Below are 22472 nucleotides of genomic sequence, written 5' to 3'. Positions count from 1 at the left end.
TAACATTTCTTTGAACTACGTAAAAAAAATATCTGAATATTGTCGAATATACGCGTATGTATACATGCAAAGTATTTTGTAAGTTATGTCATATTCTTCCATACGTCGTTTCTTCATATAAGCATTTGATTTACAAATTTTTTTAAGTTATGTATGATAATGATTTGTTTAGAAATTTGTTTAAATTTTGCGTGACATACCCTTTTTGATAGAAATTAGTTATAATATCAAGTTATTAGAAATATGTCAATGTGGTACAAAGAAATGGAAATATGTTTTCTAATATTGTTTCACTAATTATAGGATTCGCAATTTCAATGAATCAACAAAGCAATGTAAAAAATCACATCGCAAAAAAGTAGACATGACATAGGACAATGAACTAGTTACACATTAGAATCAAAACATAGTAAATGATGTTAGTAAATAACATGGTACAAATATTTTTACTTGAGGGGTGGAGGGGGAGGTGGGTGGGGTGAGATTGTACGGAGTATGAAAGAAAAATGGTCGAGTGGGTGTAACAGACCTGGGTTAAAAGTCATGTAATAAAGTTAATAAAAGAAAAATAAGACCAAGGTCATGGGACACGTATTCCAAGTTGAATGTTGGGCAAAACATCCTAGTGGGCATCACTTATTGTTTATTATGGCTAAGGGGAAATTGACAAAGGCAATGGCAAAGGCTTTGAAAAGGCAAAAAGGAATTTTCGCATTTTATTTATGAAATAAAGGAAATTAGGAGAAAAAGAAGGTGACAGATCATAGGTTACATGTGAGTAGGAAAATGAAGAAAAATAAAGAAAAAATGAAGAAATTAGAAGCATCAATAATAAAAAGGATTCAAAGGATCAGTTCACAGCTTTTATGGGTTTAGCCTTTTTTGTCAGTTAGTTTTGGAATTGATTTTTAGAGAGGAGAATAGCACCAAGAGGAGAAACCAATCAAGCAAGTGAAGGCAGGAAAAGGGAGGACAAGGAAAGCAAGGATCAAGCAAGGAAAAGTTGGATCAAGCAAGGAAAATTTGGATCAAGAAGCTTCAGTAGGAATACTTGCAAGTAACAAGTTGAATGTATGATTTCCTAGCTGGTTTTTGCATGCATGGTATATGCATGTGTGTATTTGGTTAATTTTTTTCATTGGCATGGGTTTTTCCAGGTTTTGATAGTGGTTTTATCCTTTCCTTGCCATTTTCGGATAGCCATGGTGTGATGGGATTCATCCTTGGTTGAGCTTTGGATTATCGGAAGGTTTTGGATCTAGGTGAGGTGGTCTTAGGAAAATACCAACATTTGGGGGTGGAGATGGTTTTCTCTAGGAATCATTTAATAGGTGGGCGGAGACAAGAAAATTTCCCAAGGGATGATTAAGGAATTATGAGGCATCCAAGCTTAGTTTGGTTTTGTGATCTCGAGGCCAGTTTAGGGTGATCTCGAAGCCGGTTTAGGTGAGATCACAATAGTGTGAGGGTGGAGGTGGTTTAACCTCTGGATTCCATTATTTATTTATGGATTGGTTTATCCCATGAGATCCCACATTCATGCTTGGAATATGGAATGGGGGTGATTGGTTGAGATAAATATTTGGTTCAACTCAATCTATGGTCGGGTGGTACGTGGAAGTCCCTAACTTGGTTGGATTTTTCATATGATTGATAAGAGATATTTTCCCTTCTAATTCATGAGTAATTATACTTGTTATTATGTGGATTTAATGTTTGTTCTATCATTATTATTTATCTAGTTATATGTTGGTTTCAAGCATGGTTTTATAACATATTCAAGTTATGGCTCTTATCATGTTTTACTTGTAAATGACTAGTTATTGAATGCATGACATAATTGATGTTATGGAAGCTATTGTGAGACGGCATTAGTCCTTCTTAGTAAACCTCATATAAGTTTTAGATCTCTATGTTCATATATGTATTCATGACCCGTAGATTTCATGTTTGCCATGTGTTTGACAAAATGGTTGTCATGGTTAGGCTTGGTTACGTTAAGTCCTTGATTGAGTTTTGTGTAAAGGATTTTTCCTTGTGTCATTTATTACTGTGGAAAGTTTCATTAAGTTCTGGGCAATGGTCTGGTGACTAGCCTTAAAAAATTGCCTCAGATCTCACAGTCACTGGCACATAACTAGGTGAAAAAGACTGCAGTCGCTCCCTTGCAGGCTTGTGGATGTGACTATAGAGTTACAGGTGAATTTAGGTAGTTTTATGCCAGTGTCTAGGGCTCCATATCAGTGAAAAAGTAGATTGACTCAGGGTTTGGGCACCTAGAAGGGTGGTTTAACTCTTGGGGGTCTTGTAGCACCTAAGGGAAGTTAGTAAGGTCTTGTTTTGTTGACACCATTTCCTTAAGGTTATCTAGAAGGTTGAGTCATGTCATAGTAACACCCAATTCATGTTTACCCCGAGTAGGTTGTTTAAAGTGGGTAGATATGGGAGGAGGTGTTATGAAACCAGCTCACAAAAAGATAGAAAAGATAAATGAATGCCTTAGAAATAAGCCTCTTTGAAGGGGCAGCCTCCTTTACATTACACAAATGAACAATTCTTGGATGATTCAAATGAAAAAACCTCCTTTCTATATATAGGAGTCTAAGGGGTCACAGTATAACCAATCTGACCTAACAATAATAATATAAAGGCACAAAAATAACAATAGAGGGATTCTATGGGGCACAATAATAAAAATATGGGGACAATAGGGGCACAACAATAACAATAAGGGATACAACAACAATAGTAATGGGGGAATCACTAGTATTATAGGGACCTAACATGCCCCTATCCTTCAAAAAAGTGTTGTCCTCAATGCTTGAGTAGTTCTGGATGCTTCTGTATAAAATTCTCATCCTCCCATGTGGAATCTTCAACATGTAAGTTCTTCCACTTGATGAGATACTCTGAAATTGATCAATTCCGTAGCTGTTGAGTTCTTGTTTCTTTGACTGATTCAGTTTCCAATATGATGTTTCCTTCCTCATCAATTTCTGGAAATATTGTTTGAACTGGAAGCTTATCACATATAACCTTCCTTAAGCATGAAACATGGAAAACTGGGTGCACTCGAGAATCTGCAGGAAACTCTAATTTGTATGCCATAGTACCTATCTTTTGCAACACCTTGTACGGACCATAATACTTTGGTGATAATTTATTATCCTTATTAGCTTGCTTGAGGGACATTTGTTTATATGGTTGTAGCCGTAGGAATACCCAATCACCTACATCAAAACTTATTTCGTTGCGATGTTGATCTGCCTGTTGTTTCATTCTATTCTACGCCAAGGTGAGGTTATCCTTTAAGAGTTGGAGAACTTGTTGTTGATGCTCGATGTGATCTTCCACTTCTTGAACCTTAGAATTTTCTCTTAAATATGATGTGATGGATGGTGGATGATATCCATAAAGTGCCATAAATGGGATCATTTTTGTTGCAGTATGGAAGGAAATGTTATACCACCATTCAGCCAAAGGCAACCATTTGACCTATTGTGCATGTTTATCATATACAAAGCAACGAAGATATCCTTCCAAAAATTTATTTACTATCTCAGTTTGCCCATCAGATTGAGCATGATAAGATGAGCTATGAGCTAACTAAGTACCAAGACAAGAAAATAATTCGGTCCAGAAATTTCCTGTGAAAATGGGATCTTTGTCACTTACAATAATCTTTGGGTTTCCATGTAGCTTTTGAATTGTTTCCATAAATGCAATAGAAACTGTACTCACTTTAAATGGATGAGATAATGCACAAAAGTGTGCATACTTGGTAAGTCTATCAACTACCACCATGATTACACTCTTTCCTTCGGACTTGGGTAAACCTGTGATAAAATCCATTGAAACCTCCTCCCAACATGGGCTTGGAATGGATAAAGGTTGTAATAGTCATGGGGTCTTAATTGTTTCAACTTTATTTTGTTGGAAAACCAAACATTCTACCACAAACTTTTGAATATCCGATTTAAGGCCATCCCAAAAAAAATCCTTCTTAACCCTGTGGTAGGTTCTTAGAAATCCTGAGTGCCCTCCTAAGGGAGAGGTGTGAAATTCCCTAAGAATCTTTTGTTTGAGTTGGGAATTCTTGCATAGGTATAACCGATCCTTGTACCATAACAAACCATTTTTCCATCTAAATGTATCAGATGTACTGGGGTCTTGTTGTATCTTTTGAATGAGTGCCCACACTTCCTCGTCATTCTTCCATTCATCCCTTGCTTCGTTTATCCAATCTAGTTGGATAATAGAAATGGCGCAAAGAAATGCTTCCACATCTTCATCCTTTCTTAAGAGTGCATCTGCCACAACATTTTGCTTCCCTTTTTTGTAGATGATTTCAAAGTCATAATCCAACATCTTTGTGACCCATTTTTGCTGCTCTTCTAAAGATAATCTTTGTTCTAAAAAGTATTTAAGACTATCATGATATGTTTTTACCTTGAAGTGTCTTCCCATTAGGTAGGGTTGCCATTTCTTAAGTGCATGTAGTATTGCCAACATTTCCTTCTCATAAATAGCTTTGTGTAAATACTTTCCTTTGATTGGATGACTTTCGAAAGCAATGGGTCTTTCTTCTTGCATTAAAACAGCACCAATTCCATTTCCTGAGGCATCACATTCCACAATAAAGGTTTTTATGAAGTCTGGTATAGCTAAGACTGGTGCTTGGGACATTACCTCTTTAAGATGTTCAAAGGCCTTCGTTTCTTCTGGAGTCCATGAAAATGCATCTTTCTTCAATAATGTTGTTAGAGGTGCTGCTGTCCTCCCATAATTCTTAACAAACTTGTGATAATACCCTGTCAACCCATGAAATCCTCGTAGATGTTTTATGGATGTGGGGATTTTCCATTCCTTAATGGTTTTAATTTTGCTAGGGTCTACCTTAACACCTTCATGAGATACAATATGACCCAGATATTCCACCTCTTGAACTCCAAAGAAACATTTGGATATTTTTGCATATAATTGTTTCTCCTCCAATAGTTTGAGCACCATGTCAACATGTTGGACATGATCCTTCCAAGACTTGATGTAGATTAGTATATCATCAAAAAATATTAACACAAATTTTCTAAGGAAGGGTTTGAAAATGGAATTCATCAAACCTTGAAATGTAGAAGGTGCATTAGTAAGGCCAAAAGGCATAACCAAAATTCATAATGACCCTCATGAGTTCTAAATGTTGTTTTTGGAATGTCTTCAGTCTTCATTCTGATTTGATGATATCTTGAATGAAGATCCAACTTGGTGAAGTAAATTGATCCATGCAATTCATCCAATAATTCATCAATGATAAGAATGGGAAATTTATCTTTAATAGTGAGCTTGTTGAGCTCCCTATAATCTGGACACATGTGACATGATCCATCCTTCTTGTGAACCAATACTACTAGAGCAGAGAAAGAAATTTGACTATGTTGAATTATACCAGCCTCTAGCATTTCTGCAACCATACGTTTAATTTCACTCTTTTGGACATAGGGATATCTATAAGGCCTGATGTTTGGAGGAACACTTCCTGGAATCAAATTAATAGCATGATCATGATCACAAATAGGTGGGAGGCCTTTGGGAGTCTCAAATACCTTGGAATGATTGTCCAAGAATTTTTGGAGATCTGGAGAAATGGATGATTTCGATGTGGGAACCTCTAGTGAACATAATTGTGCAATTATGCCTCGTTGATCTTTCTTTAGAAGCTTTTTCATTCCATTAGAGCTGATTATCTTTCTCGGTTTCCCTATAATACCCCTTAATTCAACTTCCTTTCCTTTTGAAGAGAATTTCATGAAAAGTTCTTGAAAATTAAAAGCTGTTGTACCCAAGGATTGTATCCATTGGACTCCTAGTACAACATCAGCACCACCCATTGGAATGGAAAGAATTAGGCTATTAAATACATATTCTCCCATGGATAGCTTGATATTATGGCACTTTCATGAGAAATTTATGGTTCCTCCACTTGCAACCATTACTTGACACTCTGGTGCTGGATATAGGAAGCAATTCAATTCCTTGGCTATCTTACAATGAATAAAATTATGGGTACTTCCTGAATTAATCAACACTATTACCTTTTTCTTCTTGATATGCCCTTCTATCTTGATAGTTTGAGGAGTGGTAATTCTAGCCAATGCATTACAATATATGGTCGGATTCATTTCTTCTTTTTCTAGGGTTTGTTCCTAGTGTATATCTTCTACTTTTGAAATTTCTTGTTCCTTTTATTCCTCCTCTTCAAAATCTATGTAAAATAATTTCTTCTCTGCACACTAATGACCTTTAATGTATTTTCTATCACAACTGTAACAAAGCCCTTTTGCTCTTTTTTCTTCCAATTGTTGTGGTGTCAACCTTATAGGTTGTGGATGGCTAGGGGCAGTAACACCTCCATCTTTATGATTGTGAGTGGTAGGCTTCCTTGTTGCCATAATTTTGCTTTCCATTTTTCTTGCCAACCTGAATGCCTTCTCCAATGAATTTGGTTCCCAAAGACGAACCTCATGTTGGATGTTATCTTTTAAAGTCCCTATTAACACATCAATCATATGCTCCTTTGGAATATCTTTTACCCTTATATTCAATTTTTGGAAGTCCTCAATGTGCTCCATCATTGAACCCTTTTGTTTGAGATTTATCAATTGGCTAAAAAAGTGTTGCTTTTTGTATCCTCATAATGTGTTATCATTTCATCCGTAAAAATAGCCCAAGTGACAATTTGTTTACGAGAGCAAAGCCATCGATACCATACAAACTGATTTGGTTCCAAATATAAGTTGCAATGCGTACTTTTTGTGTGTTTTTCACATTATGGAGATCGAAAAATTTATCCATCTGTAGTATCCATGTTCCGGGATCCTTGCCCTCAAACTTCCTCATATCGATCTTTGGAACATGGTGTTTCTTCGATCCAATTTTAGAGTCTATGAAATCATGATTAACATTTATTTTGTTCTCATCATGAGTTCCCTTTCCTACCCTTTTGCCATTAGTAAGCATTTCTTGTAGAAAATTTGTCAAATCTGTCTTCAAATTTGTCTGCAAATATTCCATGCCTTTCTTTAAATCATCCATCTTAGCTTCCACGCCGTCCATCTTAGCTTCCACGCAGTGCATCTTAGCTTCCACATCATTCATCTTAGCTTCTACACCTTTCTTTAAACCATCCATCTTAGCTTCTACGTCTTTCTTTAAACCATCCATCCTAGCTTCTACGTCTTTCTTTAAACCATCCATCTTATTTCCTGTTACTTTTTTGTTGAAAATAATACTGAGAGGGGGGGTGAATCAGTATTATCTAATTCTTTTAATAAATCTTCCTTATTTGTTCTTTGAATTATTTTTGCATGTCAGTACCATAAAATAATGAGCATGAACAAAGAAAAACAGATAGTCACACCAAAGAACACAAGATGTAAGGTGGAAACCCAATGTGGGTGAAAACCACCTGCTGCAAGATGTCTCTATCTTCTTTCAAATTAGAAACTTCTTTTACAATGGTTTTGTACTGGTGCAGTCCTTTACCAGTACGCAGGCTGCAACCTGCAGAGAGCTACAACTCTCTCTCTCTCTCGTTTTCCAGTCTCTCCTGGAAGGGAGCTACAACCCCCTACTTCTTTTCATAAAGCATCAAATGATCATCAAGTACATAAAAGTTACAGTCCACTGCAGTTATCAGATCAGAAATAACAGAACTAACCCAGAACACCTCATCAACAGAAAAATTCAATCAACAGAACATCTTAAGACAGATACGCAGTTTTCCCTTCTGTGGCCTGCGTCGCTACGCAGTTCACCTTCTGCTTTCCTGCGTATACCCACAGAGATCCTTCTGCCGCACTACGTGCCCACACACTGTTCCTTCAACCGCACTGTGTACTATTACTGCAGGTACGCACCCAGAGACATTATCGCGCTGCGTACTGTTACTGCAGGTACGCACCCAGAAATACTATCGCGCCGCGTACTTTTACTATGCGTACACACCTGAACCTTAGTCGCTCTGCGTACCCACGCAGCTCTCCTTCTTCTGCTCTGTGTACCCACGCAGGTCTCCTGTTTCTGCTCTGCGTACCCACGCAGATCTCTTGTTTCTGCTCTACGTACCCATGCAGATCTCCTGTTAAACACCTGCGTACTTCTGATTAGGGCCGAATAGGCAGTCCACCAGAGTGGCACAGTTGCTCAGATCTGATCATGCGCTCGAGAGATCACCCTTCACAGATTCGCCTTCAACTTCCCTTTCATATAGATCAAGCTTTTAAGACCATAACCCAATATTTCAGATCTAAAGATATTCAATTGCAAAAGATGCTTAGCCAAGTGATCTCCTTTGCTTTATATAGGCAAGCTCCTCCTAAAATCATGGAACAATACCACGAGCCAAAACCGTAATAACACAAATACCGTCGGCTAAATACCAAGAGTAAATCATAAGAAACCCCACGTGTGCTTTTCTCTGCCTTGAAATGTGTGCACTGGGGTATGCACCTCCTGAACGGCTGGCCTGCGTATCTGGACGCGGTCCCTGCATGGTGTACCTACGGGTACGCACCTTCTGAACTGATTTCCTGCGTACTTCTTAATTTTCAACATATTGAGAGCCTTGCCACGGGAGTTGCCATCAAGTACAACATCTGTAACATATAGCCATACCAGAAACATAATGCCAACAATCTTCCCCTTTGGACTTGATGGCAACCTCACAATCTTCAGCTTCATTCTCCCCCTTTGACATCAAGGGCAAAGGGGTATGCTCCCCCTAAGAACATGCTCCCCCTGAATATGAACCAGATCTGCAACAAAGAACCATAATCCACCATGAAACAGATAGAGACATATTGCAGCTATTTCCAAGATCTCCTTCTGACCATCCTCCATAATGCCAACAATGCATTATATGCTCCCCCTGAACCTGTACCATCAATCAGAAAAGGTTCAACAATAAGATGATGCATCAACAACCCCCAGCTTTTGCCTGAGGTATTCAAAAGTGTCCCTGGGCAATGGTTTGGTGAGAATATCAGCAACTTGTTCCTTAGAAGGAACATACTCCAACTTGACCTTCTGTTCAAGTACTTGTTCCCAGAGAAAATGGTACTTGATTGGTATGTGCTTGGTTTTTGAATGCATAACAGGATTCTTTGAGATGCTGATTGCACTTGTGTTATCACATAAGATGGGGATTGGTGGTGTACAAGTGATTTGAAAATCCTGCAAAGTCTACATCATCCAAAGAAGTTGGGTGCAACAAGATGCAGCAGCAACATATTCCGCTTCAGCTGTAGACAAGGCAATTGAACTATGTTTCTTGCTGAACCAAGATACCAGTCTGGAACCCATAAAGAACGCACCACCACTTGTGCTTTTCCTGTCATCCACGCTTCCGGCCCAATCTGCATCTGTATAAGCATGAAGTGTAAGATCTATATCTCTAGGATACCATAAGCCATAATTTTGAGTCCCTTGAAGATATTTGAAAATTCTCTTCACTGCCTGAAGATGAGTCTCCTTCGGATTTGCCTGAAATCTTCCAACTATTCCAACTGCATGCATGATGTCCGGTCGGGTACCTGTCAAATAAAGTAAACTTCCAATCATAGATCTGTAGGTTGGTTGATGTACTACTGCAGATTCATCATTTGCACTGAGGCTACATCCTGTGACCATGGGTGTACATACTGGTTTTGCATCTTCCATACCATATTTCTTCAAAATCTGTTTGAGATACTTGGTTTGAGATAAAAAGATTCCTCCTTTTTGTTGGATTTGCAAACCAAGGAAATATGTCAGTTCTCCTAGCAAGGACATTTCAAATTCTTTCTGCATGACCAAGGCAAAGCTTTGACTCATAGCTTCTTCATTGCTCCCAAAAATAATGTCATCTACATACACAACAAGTATTAGCAATTTGTCATTTTCAACTTTTATATAAAGATTGCTATCTGCTGATCCTTTTGAAAAACCTTGTTGATGAAGATATTTGTCCAAACGGTAGTACCAAGCCCTTGGAGCTTGTTTGAGACCATAGAGAGCCTTTTTCAATCTGCATACAAGATTTGGATCATTTCCAAGAATGAACCCATCTGGTTGTTCAATGTATACTTCTTCTTCCAAGTCTCCATTTAGAAAAGCTGATTTCACGTCCATTTGAAATACTTTGAAGTTTTGAAAACTTGAGAGAGCAAGGAACATTCGGATGGCCTCAAGTCTTGCAACAGGAGCAAAGGTTTCTTCAAAGTCTATTCCTTCTTGCTGCACATACCCTTTACAAACAAGTCTGGCCTTGTTTCTAATTACTTCTCCATTTTCATTCAATTTGTTTTTGAAGACCCATTTTGTTCCGATAACATTCTTATCCTTTGGTCTAGGAACCAGCTCCCAAGTGTTGTTCTTTTCGATTTGCTCAAGTTCTTCATCCATTGCTTTCACCCAAATTCATCTTTGCATGCCTCTTTCACATTTTGTGGTTCAGTGGAGGAGAGTAATGCCAAATAGCTTGAGGCTTCTGCAACTGTTCTTCTTGTTTGTACACCTGCTTCTTTCAGCCCCACAATCTGAGATTCTGGATGATTCTTCTGAACATATCTGGATGGGGTTTTCTCTTCTATTCTTGTCTGCTCCTCTGGTTCTTCTTGAGGTTCTTCTTGAGGTTCTTCTTGAGGTTCTTCTTCTTCATCATTCTGTCTTTGAGGGTAGCCTTCATCTTCTCCGATGTTTTCATGATGAACTTGCCTAGGAATGTATCCCTTCTCATCAACCACTACATCAATGCTGTCAACAATTCTGCCAAGTCTTTTGTTGTAGCATTTGTATGCTTTGCTATGTGGAGAGTAACCAAGAAGAATGCCTTCATCTGCTCTAGGTTCAAGTTTGCCAAGCTGCTCATCAGTATTCTTGATATAGCATTTGCTCCCAAAGATTTTGAAGTGCTTTACCGAAGGAGTCTTACCACTCCAGAGCTCATGAGGAGTTTGAGTGCTGTTCACCCTGACATTTGTTTTGTTGAGAATAACAACCGCAGCATGTGCAGCTTCACCCCAGAAAGTTGCGGGAGTTCCTGATTCATCAAGCATAGCACGAGCCATTTGTTGGACTGTTCTGTTCATTCTTTCCACAACTCCATTTTGCTGAGGAGTTCTAGCTGTAGAGAATTCTCTTCTTATCCCATGTTCTTCACAGAAATCGAAAAATTCATTTGAGGTAAACTCCCCACCTCTGTCGGATCTGAGGCACTTAATTTTGTGACCTGATTCATTTTCAACCAAAGCTTTGAAGGATTTGAATTTTTCGAATGCTTCATCTTTGTGCTTCATAAGTCCTAGCCAGACAAACCTGGAGAAATCGTCAATGAATAATATCAAGTATTCTTCTCCTCTAGGTGTTCTTTTCCTGAATGGACCGCATGTATCTGTATGTACTAGCTCAAGAGGCATGCTAGCTGATCCTTCCTTCTCTGGAAAGTTAGTTCTGGTTTGTTTTCCAAACTGACATGATTTGCATATGGTGTTGTCAGGAATTTTGATATCTGGAAGATCGCGAACTGCCTGATATTTGCATGCTTTCCTTATTTGTGAAAAGCTTAGATGCCCCAACCCCGATGCCATAGCCAGTGCTCATCATCCTTGCTCAGATAGCATTGTTGTTGTCCTTCTTCAAATATGTACAGATTATTTGGAGTTCTTTTGCCTTTGATCACTGTTTTACCTGTATCAAGATCACGAACAAGACATCCATTTGATCTGAATATAACCTCGGTTCTTTGATCACACATCTGGCTGACACTTAGAAGATTATGCTTCAATCCATCAACATACAAAACATTTCCAGCCTTGACCTTTTCTTTTAACTGAGCAATGCCCTTTCCTTTTATAGTTGCAGGAGTATCATTTCCAAAAGAGACTTTCTTTCCCTTTTCTAGAGCAGAATAAGACTCAAGTTTTTCTTTATCACCTGTCATATGCTTCGAACATCCACTGTCAATGTACCATAGATTTTCCTGTCCTTCTGCATAAAATGCTATCCCACATCTTTCTGTTTGAGGTTCCTTTATTCTCCATGTTTTGGTGCTTGAGGCTTGTTCCTTTTTCTGCTGAAACCTGCTCCTGCATTCAGAGTCTTCATGACCAAAGTTATTGCAAATAGAACATTCAGCTTCATTTTCAAGAACCGAAAAGTTGTTATAGGTCCTTTTTGTAATCCCTGTCATACTTCTTTGTTTTTGAGCTTCCCTAGTCATGATCGTTTTATATGCAACACATTGAGCTGCTTTGTGACCAAAGTTATGGCAAGAAAAGCATTGTCCATTGAAGAAACTTCTGCGGTTATCGAATCTACCAGCCAACTGATTGTAATTTCTATTTTCATCTATTCTTGAACCAAATTGAGAAGATTTTACCTGTGGTTGGTTGTAGCTTTTGTTCACCCTTAAGATGGATTGCCCCTGATAGTTTCTGTTTGTAATTCGTCCCTGCTTTACCTGATGATCTTCATTGTTCTTTTGCTCATTTCTTCTTGCTGCATCAAGATAACTTTTTGAGGTGGATGCTTGAGAAGTTTCTCCATTATAGCCCAGACCTGTCTTGTTTAGTGGAGACCGCTGCACATTGATAATCTCATCCAAAGTTTCAGATCCTTTGACAAACTTGAGATTAATAGCTTTTGTTTTCTCAATCTCTTTTCTAAGACCAACAATTTCACCTTCTAATTTTTCAAGATGTTTTTCCTTTTCATCAATTTGAAATTGTAGAGTATCAATGATCATGTTCTTTTCTTCTATACATCTCTTGAGTCTAGTAATTTCATCATAAAGTTTATCCACATCTATAGCATCCATATAATCATCATCTTCAAATGCCATTAACAACTTATATTCATTACCTTGTTCATCTTCATCACTGTTTGATAGACCATCACTATCTTCATGAGTGTAGTAGCTTTTCTTATTTGCGTTCTGTTTCTTGTTCCATCTAGCAGGTTCCTTTCCTTTATCCTTATAAGGACATTTTGCAGCATAATGACCTACTCTTCCACAAGCAAAGCATTTAAAAGGTAACTTACCTCTAAACCTTCCAGAACCCCTTTGAAGATTTCTGACAAAATTTGATTCTTCTTCCTCTTCTTCCGGGACGTGGCTTGCTTCATAATAATCTCCTTTGCCTGATGCTTTGAAAGCAGCTTCTCTTCTATCTGATGGACCTCCCTTTCTCATTTCATAAGCAGTTAGAATTCCATGTAGCTGAGACATAGTAAGAATTCGAAGATTTTCCTTTTCTTCTATTGCAGATACTTTAGATTCAAACTTGGGGGACAATGATCTTAGGACCTTTTCAACCACAATAGCCTCTTTTATTTCTTCACCCAAATTCTTCATACAATTAACAACCTCATCTACCCGAAGAAAATAGTTAGCCACACTTTCATCATTATACATTTTGAGAGTCTCATACTGAATTCTGAGAGTTTGAAGTTTAGCACGCTTTACCTGTTCGTCTCCTTCATAGCTCGTGACAATTTTGTCCCATATCTCTTTTGCGGATTTATAGTGCATTACCTTCATGAATTCTGATTGAGATATACATCCTAATAGAGTACTCACTGCTTTCGCATTTGTTTCATACTTCTTTTTCTCGGCTGCATCTGTAGGAGTAGCTGAAGGAAAAGCATAGCCTGTCTCTACGATGTCCCAAACTTCTGTACCAAGAGATTGGAGATAGGCAGTAACTCTTACCTTCCAATAATTGAAGTTTGTCCCATCAAAAACCGGTGGCCTGATTGATGCTTCTCTCTCGTAGTTGCTCATGATGAACGATCTACCTTCAAGCGATCAAGCTTCTCTGAAGGACCTGCTCTGATACCAATTGTTGAAAATAATACTGAGAGGGGGGGTGAATCAGTATTATCTAATTCTTTTAATAAATCTTCCTTATTTGTTCTTTGAATTATTTTTGCATGTCAGTACCATAAAATAATGAGCATGAACAAAGAAAAATAGATAGTCACACCAAAGAACACAAGATGTAAGGTGGAAACCCAATGTGGGTGAAAACCACCTGCTGCAATATGTCTCTATCTTCTTTCAAATTAGAAACTTCTTTTACAATGGTTTTGTACTGGTGCAGTCCTTTACCAGTACGCAGGCTGCAACCTGCAGAGAGCTACAACTCTCTCTCTCTCTCGTTTTCCAGTCTCTCCTGGAAGGGAGCTACAACCCCCTACTTCTTTTCATAAAGCATCAAATGATCATCAAGTACATAAAAGTTACAGTCCACTGCAGTTATCAGATCAGAAATAACAGAACTAACCCAGAACACCTCATCAATAGAAAAATTCAATCAACAGAACATCTTAAGACAGATACGCAGTTTTCCCTTCTGTGGCCTGCGTCGCTACGCAATTCACCTTCTGCTTTCCTGCGTATACCTGCAGAGATCCTTCTGCCGCACTGCGTGCCCACGCACTGTTCCTTCAACCGCACTGCGTACTATTACTGCAGGTACGCACCCAGAGACATTATCGCGCTGTGTACTGTTACTGCAGGTATGCACCCAAAAATACTATCGCGCCGCGTACTTTTACTATGCGTACACACCTGAACCTTAGTCGCTCTGCGTACCCACGCAGGTCTCCTGTTTCTGCTCTGCGTACCCACGCAGGTCTCCTGTTTCTGCTCTGCGTACCCACGCAGATCTCCTGTTTCTGCTCTGCGTACCCACGCAGATCTCCTGTTAAACACCTGCGTACTTCTGATTAGGGCCGAATAGGCAGTCCACCAGAGTGGCACAGTTGCTCAGATCTGATCATGCGCTCGAGAGATCACCCTTCACAGATTCGCCTTCAACTTCCCTTTCATATAGATCAAGCTTTTAAGACCATAACCCAATATTTCAGATCTAAAGATATTCAATTGCAAAAGATGCTTAGCCAAGTGATCTCCTTTGCTTTATATAGGCAAGCTCCTCCTAAAATCATGGAACAATACCACGAGCCAAAACCGTAATAACACAAATACCGTCGGCTAAATACCAAGAGTAAATCATAAGAAACCCCACGTGTGCTTTTCTCTGCCTTGAAATGTGTGCACTGGGGTACGCACCTCCTGAACGGCTGGCCTGCGTATCTGGACGCGGTCCCTGCATGGTGTACCTGCGGGTACGCACCTTCTGAACTGATTTCCTGCGTACTTCTTAATTTTCAACATATTGAGAGCCTTGCCATGGGAGTTGCCATCAAGTACAACATCTGTAACATATAGCCATACCAGAAACATAATGCCAACATTTTTGTGCGAGTGAAATTTGTTGCGCTTAGTCTCGTAATTTTGATATATCATGTTGCATTTCTTCCTCTTCTTCATGTGTCATGCTAGAGCTTTCAGGTTGCTTAATAGGTGTTTCCATTTTCTTTCTTCGGGGCATCAATTACCGATAATAATGCTTCACTATTCCCTTTGAATTCCTTCAAACTAATTTTTCAAACCAAGCTTATGCAAAAATTTAAAAAGAACTACACACCTTTTTTCACTTTGTAGGAGCTTGATATTGAATCTAACATATCTCTGGAATTTTGGATCTCCCAGGTCTGAAATATTTTCCTTTGGTAACCCTCTGAGCAATATTTCTAACCCCGCAATGATTGGATTTTCCAATAAAGAGTTATGCCAAATCTCCCACGATGACCTCAGTATAGACTGGTTCAGTAGAGCGAACGTGTACGACGTGCAGCGAGTCAATGTTTCAACCTTAGGTTCTGAAAATGATACCCAAAAAAACTGCAATCCTTCCTCTTTTTGTAACTTCTTACGAAAATTTAATCTGATGCTTAAAGTGAAAGTTATGACGATTTTCCCAAGGTGACCTGTCTCGAATGTAGTTCGGGGGTCTGCAAAAACCCTAACTTCCTCAGATTATATCTCCGAAAATATAGCAAGACAAGACCTAAAATTTGGACCAGAGGTTCAGCGTGATTTCATCTCAAATGGGTTTTTTTTTAGCTTCTGAAATGTCGTATAAAAAAAATTATAGCGAAAATTCCACGATGACCTGTTTGGAGCAGTGAAACCCTAGAATCCAAAGCTCTGATACCAAATGTTTTAAAACCAGCTCACAAAAAGATAGAAAAGATAGATTAATGCCTTAGAAATAAGCCTCTTCGAGGGGGAAACCTCTTTTACATTACACAAATGAACAATTCTTGGATGATTCAAATGACAAAACCTCCTTTATATATATAGGAGTCTAAGGGGTCACAATATAACCAAGCCGACCTAACAATAATAATATAAAGGAACAAAAATAACAATAGAAGGATTCTATGGGGCACAATAATAACAATATGGGGACAATAGGGGCACAACAATAACAATAAGGGATACAACAACAATAGTAATGGGGGAATCACTATTATTATAGGGACCTAATAGGAGAGATTACAAAGTGGTATCAGAGTAGGTTACACTCTCATTGGGCAGTATGGTTATGGTTAGGTCCATGTTGTTAGGCATGCATTGTCATGGTTATGGTTGCCATGCACAAGGTTATGGTGTGTAGTTATTATGGTCACGAATGATGTTGATATATTGATATGATTATGATTATACATGTATCATGCTAACGTGGACTGATTTTCAAATGAGATAAGCCTCCCATGAACTTCACTAAGGTATGTTGATTATGTTCGTATTTCGGTTTAGCTAACATGGTATACTTGCAGGAAGAACAGAATCAGAGATGACAAGAAAATGGTAGACTACAGTTCACATGACTCTCCCTACATACTAGATGAGAAACATGGTGATGAGTAACCCCCTCACATAGAAAACACTTTTTAAGTTTGAAGGCAAAGATCTGAAGCTATAAGGCAGACAATGATAGGTTGATTGAGGCTCAGGAGAGACTTGCAAGGGCTTAGGAAAAGCAGGCAGGGGGAATCCAGTGAACCTTTAGAGCTTTTTAGAATTGCAGAGATAGGTATAGTTGAGGATTAATCAAGAACATGAAGAGAAGACTAATGGGGCCTATGGTAGCAGGTCTTGGTTAGGATACATGTTGGACAGAGGGGACACAGCCAGAGGTGGTAGATCATTGGATACACCTGACAGGAGGATTGGTATGTATGGGCATCATTTTAGTTCTTCATCCATGAGACATAATTACCATCATCATGACCGTCATCCTTATAGGAGGAGTGAGTATTTTCCTGAGGAGTTCAAGAATGTAAAGCCACCTACATTTGATGGAGAGATGAAGAAGTCAGAATATGTAGATGCATGGTTTCTTGGGATAAAGAAATTCTTCAAATTTCATAGCTATTCATAGAACATCAAAGCCAAAATAGCCAACTTCATTCTCAAAGGGAAAGAAGATATCTAGTGGGAAGATGTGAAGAATGTCAAAGGCAGTCAATAAGAAGAGTTTTTTGGGATGAGTTCAAGAGACTCTTCAAGAATAATTTCCTCTCTAAGAGGTATTTTGATGATAAATCTAAGGAGTTTTATGAGTTGTAGATGGTTTCTATGACCGATGATGAGTACACTAGCAGGTTCTTGGAGTTTTTGTGGTGTGTACCTTACCTCAAACATGAGAAATAAAATATTAAAAGGTTCATCAACGGGTTGCCAACAACATATAGAGATCGGATTGAGTTTGATGAGCCATAGTCATTGGAGGAATCCATCAGGAAACTTAAGCAATGTTATGAGCAGTCAAAGTGTAAATCTAAGCCTAAGTGTCATTTATAGGGAAATGATAAATTTAAAGGGAAGTGGCCACCAAAGGCGGGTAGAGCTTAGGATGTAGGTGAGAATGAAAATGTTGCTCCTTACAAGAATTTTAATGCAATTGAGAAGGAAAATGGGTCGCACCCTGGAATGCGGCAGAATAGAGGTGAATGTAGAGGACCATTGCAGTGTTGGATTTGTGGAAAATATCATCGCAAGAAGGATCTTCCATTGTACCGAGGTGGCAGGCCTCAAATCTATAGTGCGCGGGAGGCACAAACAGTTGGAGATGTGGGCCATAGTATTCCTTAGATTTATGTAGCTATGGACAACAAGTAGGCCAATCACTAGGCATCCATTATTAAGATGGAAGGTAAGATCTATGGTCAAGTTGTTTCTATTTTCATTGACCCTTGATCTAATTATAGTTATGTTAATCTTGACTTGGTGGATAAGTGTGTTTTGAAAAAACAAGTGCATGCAAAGTCTTGGTTGGTGTAGTTGGCTACAGGAACTAAGAAGAGAGCTCATCATTGGGTAAGAGCTTGTGCATTTGAGTTGAACGGTATGTCTACATCATCACATTTAAATGTGCTCCCTTTCGGATCATATAGTATGCTTTTGGGAATAGATTTCTTGTATCTGCATAGAACCAAAGTATATTGTTATGATAAGGCTATTGAGTTCCTAGAGGATAATGGAGAAAAGAGAACCTTGCAAGGAAAAAAGAAGCCTACATCGGTGAGGATGGTCACGTCTATGCAGGAAAAGCATAGTTGTAGGAAAGGGTGTGTATTTTTTGCAGTGCATATTTCTATTGATAAGAGTAAGGATGTTGAGGATGAAGAAGTCTTCAAGAGGCACTTAGTCTTGTAATAGTTTCAGGATGTATTCCCAAAAAATATTTCAGAGTTACCACCTCACAAGGAAGTAGACTTTTCTATTGAGTTGGTACCAGGGGTAGCACCTACATCAAAGGCACCTTACAGGATGAGCACTTGCGAATATTGGAATTGAAGTTGCAGTTGAAGGAAATTATTGATAACGTATACATTAGGCCAAGTGTATCATCTCTGGGTGCACCTTTGTTGTTCATGAAGAAGAAGGATGGTACTCTCATATTGTGCATTGACTACAGGCAGCTAAATAAGGTGACGATCAAGAAAAGGTATCCATTGTCGAGGATTGATGACTTGTTTGATCAATTGAAGGGAGAAGTAGTGTTCTCCAAGATCGACTTGAGATCAGGATACCATCAGGTACACATCAAAGAAGAGGACATCTACAAGACTTCTTTCTAGACTAGATATGGAAATTATGAGTTTGTTGTGGTTCCTTTCGGTTTGACCAATGCTCCAGCTACTTTTATGTGCTTGATGAATAGTGTGTTGTGTCCTTATCTGGACAAGTTTGTTATTGTATTCATTGGTGATATATTTATATATTCTAAGAATGAGGAAGAGCATGTCAAATACTTAGCAGCAGTATTGATATTGCTAAGAGAGAATTATTTGTATGCTAAGCTTATCAAATGCAGCTTCTTTCGGACAAAGGTATGTTACTTGGGACATGTTGTCTCCAAGGAAGGCATAACAGTAGACTCGGAAAATATAAGAGTTATCGTGGAATGTGTTGATTTTGGGTAGCATCGGATATGCTCTAGCCACGAAATTTGGTGGAGAGGATAAGGCACATGAGATATCCAATACCCAGAAAGGGTTTGGGCAGATTCTAAACAGTTTGGAAGATATTAAAATAATTAATATTTTTAATGGAGTCCCTAAGTCTAAACTTAGGGAAATTAAAATTTTAATGTGAATTAATATAAAACTGTGTTAGAATGGTCCAAAAGTCATGGATCAAGCCATATCTAATCTTAGCCATTGATTAGGGACTTAATATCGACCATTGATCTGTCAACAAGAAAGGTATAAGAGGAGGCTTGAGGGTCACTTGGAGAACACACTAAGAGATCAAGATTTCGACTTTCTAGGGCTGGGTTTGCTGAGAAAGTTAGAGATTGATCTAGGGTTGTAGCTGAGGGGTAGTGAATACAGAAGCAGGGAGGCAGAGATAGTGCCAGGAGGATCAGTGCAACAGCCAGGAAAGTTGACATAGAGGGTAGAATCCGGAACTGCCAGGAACAGCTGGAAATGCCAAAACTGCCGGGAAAGCTGATGCAGAGGGCAGAAGCCAGAACTGTTGGGAACAGCCAGAACTGCTAGGAACTGCAAGAACTACCGGGAATATCTAGAACGGCCAGGAAAGTTGATGCCAAGGGCAGAAGCCAGAACTGTCGAAAACAGTCGGAACTGCTAGGAATTTCCAGAACTGCCGAGAAAGTTGACGGAGAGGGCAGAAGCCGAAACTGCCGGGAAAGCTGACGCAGAGGGCAGAAGCCAGAACTGCCAGGAACAGCCGGAACTACCGGGAACTGTCAGAACTGCTAGGAAAGATGATGCATAGGACAGAAGGTGGAATTTTCAGGAACAGCCAGAACTACCGAAAACTGCTGGAACTGCCAAGAAAGCTGACGCAGAGGGCAGAAGAGGCTGACGTTGGGGTTTTTCGTGGGGCAAATTGGAGCTGAGGAGTTTTTGGAGTGTTTATGTTGGGTTTCAGTCGAAGCATCTGTCTCCGAAGGAGAGGTACTACTGTAGATATTTTTATCTGTTGGGTAAGTCGGATTTGGCACCCAGATTGTATTCTGAAACTGCTTAATAAATCAAACCCTCACATAGTTGCACCGATTTTACCGCATTGGTTTTTTCCAGGGCATTAGTCCAGAATAATGTGTCATTTGTGTGTTTGTTTTTGTTTCCTTCAGTTGATGATCTGTAATGTGTTGAGCATGTACTTGTGTTTATTTTTAGTATTTACATGGTAAATTACTTGTTAATTAATCAGAACAAGTATGAAGGATTAAATCAGAAAGTACATGGAGGATTTCTAACTGTTAGACTTAGAAACTTCAACATCGTATTAGAGCATGGTTGCAGATCATAGGAGAACTAAGGAAATTAGCCAAACAGAGCAGTAGCAGCAGAAAACAGTTGTCATGAGTGACAGAAGTTATTCCTAGCAAAGTAGCAGCAAGGAAGGGGTGGCTAGTAGGAGGCAGCGCAAAGGCTGATGGAGGCAAAGGCAAGATCACACACAGCCACACAAAGGCTAAGAGGGATAACGCGGTTAGGTAAGGAGCTTGATTTGTTGATGTCAGGATTGCGCAGAGCCTATGAGCTCTAACCTTTAGTTGATGAGGTTTAGGAGGCTGTGGGAAAGTTGCAAAGTGGAGTTAGTGGACTATTGTACTTAGACTAGTACCTAACAGGACAAGGCAAAGGTAAAGGGAGTTACTGATGAGGCGGATTTCTAGGCAAGGAATCTGGATCAGTGTTGTTGTTGTAGAGATGATCGGAGAGGGGAAACTTGACGTTGGCAGAAGGATTTCTAGGAGGGAAATCAGGACTCAGAGGGAGTCTAGCAGAGAACATCGAGACAGGAAGTAGAGAGACTCATTAGGAGTCGAACAGAGAACTTCCAGATGGGAAGTAGACTCAGGAGGAGTCGAACAGAGAACTTCCAGGTGGGAAGTAAACTTAGCAGGAGTCGAACAGAGAACTTTCAGGTGGGAAGTAGAGAGACTCAAAGGAGTCGACAAGAAGAGCAAAGAGATGGTCGTGAATGGGCTGAGGAACTAGGATAGGTTGGATGAGGCATCCAACATTGTCATCTAGAAGGCCAGCATCCTATCTGTTCTATGTGCCATGAGTGCTCATGCGCCACTTCAGAAGAAGTGGGGAGACATCGAGTTGTAGTCAGGTGGACTACAAGCGATGAGGGGACAGATGCTCGAGGTACCCAGCCTCTTGGATTAGACCTTGCTATGGGAGCCCCGAAGAGGAGTAGTAGTACTGGTGATGTCAGTAGAGACGGATGCGGATGGAGCGACAGAGGGAGCTACAGTGCAGGACTCCCAGGATAGCACGAAGCTAGCAGGTTGGAACAATGCAAGAAGCACGGGAGTGTTGCACTAGTGCAGGATGGCACAGAGAGGTGTGTAATGGTGCGAGATGCAGGGAGTTGTTGCAGTAGCGCAGAGGTCAGAGAGGGAGCACTTTTCAGCGACAGAGGGAGCTTCAAAATCGGGAGTGTATCTAGCCTGACAGAGATGTCAGAGTTGGGAGATCAATTACTTACTTCTCATTAACTGAGTTGCAGTGCAGCAGTTAGCAGTGGCAATGCTTGGGCAACACGATGCAGCATGGTGAGAGGGGATGCAATGCAGATGCAACAGTGGCAGTGGCAAGGCCATGGGCAATAGCACAGGTGCAGAGGGAATTGTCATATAGATACAACAATGGCAGTGGCAGAGCCATGGGTGGTAGTACAAGATGCGGCAGTACAAATGATGGGTAGCAGGCCTAGCATCAGGGATTAATGCTGAATTATTAGAGTAATACTCAGTGAGGAGTATTGCTAGAGCACAATCCTCACTAAGAGGGAGTGTTGATTTGGGGTAGCATCGAATGTGCTCTAGCCACAAAATTTGGTGGAGAGACTAAGGCACATGAGATCTCCAATACCCAGAAAGGCTTTGGGCAGATTCTAAACAGTTTGGGAGATATTAAAATAATTAATATTTTTAATGGAGTCCCTAAGTCTAAACTTAGGGAAATTAAAATATTAATGTGAATTAATATAAAATTGTGTTAGAATGGTCCAAAAGTCATGATCAAGC

General features: G+C 39.5%; 1 protein-coding gene across 1 annotated transcript in view; it reads left to right on the top strand.

Moving 5' to 3' along the window:
* LOC149168890 (uncharacterized) overlaps positions 1 to 16816 on the top strand; it is a 33391-nt gene extending 16575 nt beyond the window's left edge. Inside the window, exon 2 of the mRNA XM_089425006.1 lies at positions 16726 to 16816. Coding sequence (XP_089281132.1) covers positions 16726 to 16816 — 91 coding nt within the window. The remainder of the gene's footprint in view (positions 1 to 16725) is intronic.
* The last annotated feature ends 5656 nt before the right edge of the window (positions 16817 to 22472 follow it).

The sequence above is a fragment of the Pinus tabuliformis genome, chromosome 4_2, assembly GCF_031772625.1.
Source record: "Pinus tabuliformis cultivar Carrire ecotype Pingquan chromosome 4_2, CPIR1, whole genome shotgun sequence".
Lineage (NCBI taxonomy): Eukaryota > Viridiplantae > Streptophyta > Pinopsida > Pinales > Pinaceae > Pinus > Pinus tabuliformis.
The sequence above is the reverse complement of the archived record's forward strand: the minus strand, read 5'-3'. Positions and strand labels throughout refer to the sequence as shown.